General features: G+C 48.5%; 1 protein-coding gene across 1 annotated transcript; it reads left to right on the plus strand.

Annotated features, from left to right (window-relative positions):
- Positions 1-3: 3 nt before the first annotated feature.
- Positions 4-2,433, plus strand: LOC104157127 (chromosome unknown open reading frame, human C14orf1; the record flags this gene model as incomplete). The annotated part of the gene is made up of 4 exons (XM_009710530.1): positions 4-114; positions 293-383; positions 1,613-1,731; positions 1,901-2,433. Coding segments are annotated over 4 exons (401 nt in total), but the record flags the coding sequence as incomplete, so codon positions are not given.
- Between the last annotated feature and the right edge of the window lie 5,771 nt (positions 2,434-8,204).

The raw sequence follows: 8,204 nt of genomic DNA on the forward strand, positions 1-8,204 counted from the left end.
TCCTGCGCAGCTGGTTGGTGATGGTGTCGGTCATCGCCGCCGGGAACACCCTGCAGAGCTTCCGCGACCACAGCTTCCTGTCGGAGAAGCTGTACACCGCCAGCCCCGGGCTCGGTAAGGGCCGTGCCGGCCGCCCCGAGGCCTGGAGGTCGCCTTCCAGCCGTGGGCCTTGGGCCCTCCTCGAGGCCCCGCCTCCGTGGCAGGGCCAAAAAGCCTGCTGCCCCGGCAGGGATGGGAGGGTGGCAGGCGAAGCTGTGCGGGGTCTCCATGTGCTCCTCCCTTCTTTGCGCAGTGAACGGGCTCCAGGCTCGGACCTTTGGCGTCTGGACCCTGCTGTCATCAGTGATCCGCTGTCTCTGCGCCATCGACATCCGCAATAGGACGTATGTAAAGGAGCACTGGAGAAATCCTTTGGTTTGCTTGCTAGTCACAACCTGAGCAGCGAGGTTAGAGGGCAGCACGGAGGAGGTGGGGAATCAAAACCAGTTCCTGAACTTTTTATAGGGTTGAAAGCATTCCCCCAAAAAAGCTTAAATAGCAGTGCAGGGTTTGTATGTTAACTGCTGCTCCCTTCTGCCTCTGTGGGGAGAGCCTGCACATTTGAGTTATGCTTCTTAGCTCAGGCAGAAATTGGTATATCTGAGAACTTCTTATGTCACAAATTTCTGAGCTCCAGCATGGAAAGCATCTTCTGATGGCATTGCTGCTCTGTTGACATTAAGCAGTTGCTAATGCTGTGCTCTGACTGATGGTCAGTACTTCTTTTCCTGTGACAGCTCAGCTAAAGACTGTGGCAGACCGAAAGGCCCCTTGCAGTCGTCTTTACCTGCTGCCTTCTTCCATACACTCCTATCTGGGGCTGAGGACAAGGCCTGAGGTGCAGCCTGATGCTGTGGTGGGTGGCAGGCCATTTCTCCCTGTAGTAACAAAAGTATTCCTGAGAGGGATTTCCAAGCAGGCTGGCCCTGGGTCTGTGCTAGACAAAGCCTGTGTTGGAGGTTGCTAGAACTCACTCTTTTGTCACTGCCTCCCCCAGGCCCGCAGCAGAAGTCACTGTTCACCTGGCAGCATGTCCTTGGATTGCCTAGGCTTGTCTGTAGTAGGGAGGTGCAGGGACTCAATTATCTGTTTTTAGAGGGTGGTGGCAATGCCAATTACCATGAAGCCAGTTGTTTCTTAGAAGGGTTTTTATCTTGCATCTCTTGGACCTGCTCCCTTTCCACAGCTGTGGCCCCTAGAGGGTAGCAGAGCACAGGTGGGAAGATGTGTTGGGTGATGCAGCCTGGAGTCAAGGAAGTTCTGTTGCCCTAGTTGTTGGCTCATCCAGTTCTCACCGTCTCACCGATGCCCTCCCTTTGCTCTCCCTTCTTCATCTGCCTTCCGGCCAGATAATGCCTGTGACTTTCAGTGCACCATTGAACATGCTGCCTCATTCTCCTCTCAGCTGTTGCCCAGGGAGCTGTTACACCTTACTAGGCAAGGGACCAAGTGCCCTCTGTGCTGCCACAGTGAGGACAGACAGGGCAGCATGCAGGTTTGCCTCTTTTCCACTTCGCCATGCTCGTGCCTATACTATGGGCTATATAACCTGCTTCTTTCTGCTCTCCAACAGCCTCTATTACATCACGCTCTTCACCTTCTTTTTGGCCCTTGTTCACTTCCTCTCCGAGGTCTTCATTTACCACACTGCAGCCTTGACAATTGGAGTTATGGCACCCCTCATGGTAGCAAGTAAGTAGAACTCTTCATCCTCCCCCCACAAACTCTCCTTGGATCTATGACCACCCCACCCAGAAAAACTCTCCATGGGCTATGAGCTAAGGGCAGGGAGGGGATGGTGGGAGGGAATGTCTCTTCTCCTGTCCAGCATTTTCTACACAATCCTGTATCTCTATTACAGGTTTCTCTATCTTGGGGATGTTGATTGGGCTGCAGTACCTGGAGGTAGAAGCACTGTCACAAAACAAGAAGAAAAACTGAAACTGAGCGTCCTGTGTAGGTCAGCGTTGTCTCTCATCTTCACTGCCAAACTTCCACTAAAGCTCAGCTGAACTTCTCCAGGACACCAGTCCCACTGGTGGATCAGTGTTGGACTCTGTCAATCATTCTTCATTACCAAGTGTTTTTTCTTGTGCAGGCAACATTTCAACTGACTGATGTCAAAGACCAAGTCCCAGAGGAGTTTGTGTCAAAGCTTGCAGGGGGCAGTTGGTGACTGCCTCCCTGGAGGATAGCAGGGAATGTCTCAGGTGTGCCCGGTGCACTAAGGAATCGTCTCCCAGTGTACCTGTGGGGAGGAGGTGTAGGGCTACCCAGGAGCCACCGAACACTTCAAACCAGGAAGAGAGAACGTATGCTGCCCCTGGCACTGCTGTGTAACTTGCATGTGTGTGTTCCTCAGGGGCCATTTCTAATAAATGACAGAAAACTGCAGGGCGCTATGTCTGTCTTTCTGCTACGCAGCAGCAGGTAGAGGATGTACAACCTCAGAGCAAACAGCAGTTTCTACTGTATGTTGCAGGATAAATCATGTCTCTTCACAGCAAACCCACCTTTCCCTGCCTCCTTCCCACAACATTCCAGGTCTGAGTGCTCACATCACACACACACGAGGAGAGTTGTTGTTGCAGCTCTCGCTTCCACAGCATACTGGTGACAGCAAACTGCATGCATCTGTGAGCAAGGACTGAGCTACCTTTGCAGTGAGCTATAACTACAGAAGATGGACAAAACAGGAACAGGTTGCTTAGATGTAGATGAAATAATGCCCAAAACAGATGGACAGTGCACAGAAGGTAGGAAGGAAGGAACCAGCAGGATCTCCTAGCTGGGAAGACTATGCATGTGCAGAAGAAAGAGAGGAAAAACACAGAAGGCAGGATAAGAACACAATATTAGCATGGGGCAGAAAGATGATTTTTCCATTCTGCAAAACTTTTCAGGCTATTAAGAGAGCCAGATGTAGCCTGTTTCAACCATTTAATATGAATGTGTTTGGTTTCATTGTACACATAAAATATTTTTATTTTATATAAAAACTTCCATTTAAAAGCCATTTTACACCCCATCTTCAATTCCAAACTATCAAAGATAGGACTTGAAATTTTTAATATGTCAAACGACTGTATAATTTCACCCAAAAATGTTTTGTCAAAAGTAGTATGTTATCCATTTCACCTGGTTGTGGGTTTTGTTTCCCCCACCCCAAATGATACATGCCTAACTGCATGGTTTAAGGAGTGTAAGGACACTTGATGTCTCCACCAGGAGGAGTGTTGGAAAGAAGAAGGGATATAAGGATCTACGTTTGTGTTGAGAAGATAAAGAGCGGCATACAGAGAAGCAGTGTCTACAAGACACAAATGTTGGTAAGAGGGCTTCTTCTCCCAGTCTCTTACAAAGTGGGAAGCTTCCACACTGGAGCAAGCCCGGACTCCCATCATACTCAAACCTCCATCTGTGGCTGTGAAGAGCAACACAGCCTTGGCTGGTTAACTCAGTAGAACACTTCACAAAAGTTTTTATGTAGTGTTGAAATATGCAAAAGGCACTTTGTCATTAAGGAGGAAGACACAGTCCTCAGTCCAGCAAGCTTGTGGTTTGACTCACTCCTGTTGCTAGTGTAGTGATGAGCTGGGCTGAGGCTGTAGCTTCAACATAAACTGCAGAACTAGTTCTTGCTTCAAGGCAGAAGGAGGCATATTGGTATCTCTCACAGTTAATCCTAATATATAGGAAAATCAGGGCAACCTTAGTGAATTCTGAGCGGAGGGTTATCCACAGACTGAGAGTGCTTCATTTGGGACAGCCACATAATAAAACCAGAGCTGGTAGTCGCAGATGCACTGCTTTGCACTTGCTGATGATGTGCTTGAGGCCTCTACCATCACCTGTGCAACACAGAGGATCACAGACACCGAGGCAGAGCAATCCCTCTTACTGAGGGCCAGCTGAAAGTTCTTCCAGGGCTGCTCACAGAGTAAGCATGGTCCGGTTTCTGCATTTCATGTCACAGCTTGCCTGTGAGAGGAGACAGCCATGTGCAGGGTGCCACCCTCATGTGCTCAGGGCTAGCCTGGAACTATGGCTTTTCTCAGCATGTGTGCTTTTTCTTTTCCAAGTGTACATGGTGGGATGGGGGCAAGAAGCAGTGGGGTTTCCCAACTTTTCTTCGCAAGCAGCAAAGTCTCCAAAACAGCAAGATGCAGAGGTAAAACTGAGGAGAGCAACTCCCTTCTTTTGCTCCTTCACACTCTCGACAAGCAGTTCACTGGGCTCCCGTCCTGAGGCTGCCCCCCCGCCATGGTGTGCATGTAACAGGAGGGCAGTGTAGGTAGCAAAGATGGGAATGAGGGGGGCTGCATCTCCCAGCTCTGCCACCCCTCCATTTCACAGCTTTGACTCCTCAAGGACTATGGGATTAGTGCAGGCTTCTGGCACCACTTTCTGGAAGTCAGACAGAGAAAAACAATATGGTTAGGATCCTGGGTGGCCAGACCCAGGCTTCAGAGAGACCAGCTGGCCAGAGGCTGGCTAATTCACAGTTCTCTGCTAGTGTGCAGAAATCCCCAAGGAAGAATCACCATCCTCAGAGAGTGCACCTCATTCCCTCCTTCTTCTCCAGACCCTTCTACTGCCCAGACAAGGGGAACAGGGGCAGTAGGGCAGAGCAAGGGTCCCACTTTCCTTAAGCTACTTGCTGTAGTCCTCAGATGACAGTTAATTCACAGAAGCTATACAAGCCCAGGTATCAGCCCCACAGCCAGCTCACTGAAGACATTTCCCTGATACAAGATCAGCCTCAAAGCACTGAAGCTGCAGGACCACTTCCCTGGGCAAGGGAAGGAACTGGGAACTCCTCCTTCACGTCACGGGGCAGCGCAGTCTCTGTGCAGGCACCAGAGAGAACGTGCATTCTGTGCACCCTCAGGAGGCTCAGCATAGCAACTAGCTCCTCTCTGTCCTTACACTGGCATGTCTGAGGGCCTCTTCAACTCCCAGACAGATTGCTGCTTCTGCTCATCTTCAAGTCTTTTCTTCCCCACCCTCCATTCAGGGCTGGCACCCTCTGCCCTGCTTCTTCCCTGTCCCCAGCTTGGATTTATGGCTGGGGTAATTCCAGAGTGGTACAGATGAGGCCTTCTTTGAAGTTCATTACTTGTGTCTTAAACAGCCATAAGAAATGAGAGGCAAACATACACTTTTTTTCCTGTATAAATCCTATAGAAGAATTAGCCTGATTACTTGAACCCTCCTACAATATCTTCCCTTAAGATGGAGAGAGCTGTAGAGTCTTTTCCCAGAGGAAAAGCAAGGACAACCGAGTCTGCTGCCCAATTACCACCCCATCCTGGGCTGCATGAAGCAGCCAAACTTTTGCAATTCCCATTCAGCCTTCCTGGGTGAAGCTTGATAAGCTCCTCTGCTGAGCCTTTCTGGGGTGGTTTAGGATTAGACCTGAGGATTCCTCTTCCCCCTGGGGATTTCAGATATCTCTCCAAGTTCTGATTCTGCTTACAGTGAGACAGCCCAGTTGTCACCAATTCAGAGGACAGCATGCAGACTTGTAAGGGTAAATATGGAGTCTCCCACAGCCTGAGCTCTGAGTTAACTCACTGCGGGGCAAGACTGACATCTGAGGCAGGAGTCAGAGGTGCATGGGAAAGAGATTCACATCCCCAGAGCAGTTCAAGAGAAGTCCAGGCAGCATGGAAGCAAGAGATACGGAACAGTTTCATTTTGAGTAGCCTCTTACACAAACTGCAGGTGAAAAGGTTTTATGGAGGTCAGCAGCAATATCCCAAAGCAGAGGAGTGAGATTAGGAAAGCTTCAAAGAGATGCCTGGAAGCAAAAGCCAGGAAGTGCAATGAGGGAACTCCTACCCGCAGGAGGGCTAGGGGGGTGCGTGAAGTAGTGCCAGAGGTAGGAGTAAGGGGAAAGCTGCATTTAAGCTTGGGAAACCCCACCAGAACGCATCATGGAAGCACTCTGGCAACTCTGAACAGGCTCCCCAAGCACCACTGGGGTCTGAACACCACTCACCTGCTGTGGAGCTACAGGAACAGAGGTATAGGAGATCAGCCAGCCTGCAGGGCTCCACCACCTTGGGAAAGGAAGGCTGCTCTCACAGCTGGGAGTCACAGTACTGGAAAAGGGCATGGCTTTGGGAGAGGAGGAGAAGGCTGCTTGCCACACAGTAAGCACAGACAGGGAGCAGGGAAGTTTGGGACGCAGGGGATGGGGTGCACAATGTTTGTGCCTACTATGCAAGATTCCAGCAGGTTTTTTTTGTTGGAAGTATTTCACTAGAGAGTAAGCATGCTGCAGCTTGCAATGGACTGCAGTAAGCTAGTGAGGGTGGATGCTTGCCCTAATGCCCTAAGCCAGCCTCTAAATCACACTCTCCTTAGGAGGAAAAAGCAACATGCTTTTGGGTCTTCCACTGAGATCCATCACATGCATCTTTGTATCCAGGCAAACAAACAACCAGTGCAAAAAGGTACTTGGCTCTGATCAAGTCCTGACGTATCCAGGACATGGTTTGAGGACACAGCAGAACTTCAGTCCTGTTTTGAACAAATCCCTTGCTGTGGCTGTACATGTAGAGCAGGTCACTGGTGACTCAAAATCATCCAGTCATCGGTCCTCAACTCTGCTGGTAGCATAACACTCCAGACAAAAGTTTTTCATTTCATTACAATTCAAAAACCAAGATAAAGTCTGAAACCACTTTAATCCCTACTCTCTGCTATCAAGAATAGGTTCTTCACACACACACACAAAAAATTCAATTTATCTACCACTATATAAGAGTGGCACAAAGTAGTCTCAAGTGACCTGAACACACGCTAATCAAATTTGCAAATTTCAAAGAGCAAAGCCCAGTTTCAACAAAAAGACAGTCCTGCCATTTTGGAATCCTGCACTCTATGATAGCTGCTTTCTTAAAAACCTATACAAGCTTAAAAGTATTTCCAAAGAAATATTGCCTAAGACTTTTCTTGAACAATTCACTCCTGAGTCAAAACAAACCATGGAAAAAAATAAGCAGTGATTCTTATTTCATAATGCAAACAAACAATGTAGGAAGGTTTGAGTGGGTGCTGGAAACCAGAAGCAGATGAGCACAGGCTGTACACAGTATGTCCGTGAGTAAAACCTTTATGCTGAATCAACTGACACTACTATGAAACCTTAAGGCACGATGTTGGAATGGCTTCAGATGCACTTACAACAAAGGCAGCCCACAAACAGACTCATTGTCATGTAAAATACACATTTGATCCAAGTGTCCTGAGATACAGAAAGCTAACCCTGCTGGCTCTCTGGGAACTGAGGAAGGCAGAAGTGGGAGGATTGCTGGAACCATGCTACAGCTTTAATAGAGGGCAAGGTGTCCACAATGCCATTAAGCTAACAAATTCTACTAATTGCAACATCTGTTTAATTATAACCATAAGCAGATAAGGGCACCAATAGAAGGCAAACTGCTTGTGAACACAAGGCAGGTCCTGCAGAAAGAAGGGAAACATCCTGCAGTGTGGGCACAGTAGCCAGAAGCTCTGACAGTTGGCTGCTGAGAGGCTGTGATACCTGGGCAGAGAGTCAAGGCTGATCGATAAACACTGGCTCTTATCACTGAAGCTATGGCTTTATACGTTGTTCTTCCCCCTGCAAAGTCAACAGCTCAGACAGATTCTAGGCTTTCCATTTCATCAGCAGAAGCCACTACTAGGTGAAAATGGAAGACCTATCCCTGTAAGAATCAGCATGTGGGTTTTTCCCTTGTGTGTTCCTTCACACACTGGGAAATCAGGCTGTTCCACAGTCCTACTCTGCACCAAAGCCACTCAACAGCTGAACATTCAGCTAAAGGTTTTGACAGTTTTCCATCAGATCATTTCTATTTCTTCACCAGGAAGAATCATATCTTATTAGGCCAATACTCTGGATAATGGGCACCCAGAGAAAATAAGCCAGCTGCCTACCTCCAGCATGGGACTGCAATTCCATTAGGTCAAAACAAGGGAAGATCCACTGTCATCAAAAGGGCTACATAGCCAAGGTATAGTGTTTCAGTGGGAAGTGTGTAAGGCCTGCACAACTCCACAGCTCTGCATCCTCTGGAAACTCACATCTGACGCTGAGTGTCAGCCTTCTCCTTGCAACAACCATAGAACCATAGAATTGTTTAAGTTGGAAA

The sequence above is a fragment of the Cariama cristata genome, unplaced genomic scaffold (assembly GCF_000690535.1).
Source record: "Cariama cristata isolate BGI_N322 unplaced genomic scaffold, ASM69053v1 scaffold37981, whole genome shotgun sequence".
NCBI lineage: Eukaryota > Metazoa > Chordata > Aves > Cariamiformes > Cariamidae > Cariama > Cariama cristata.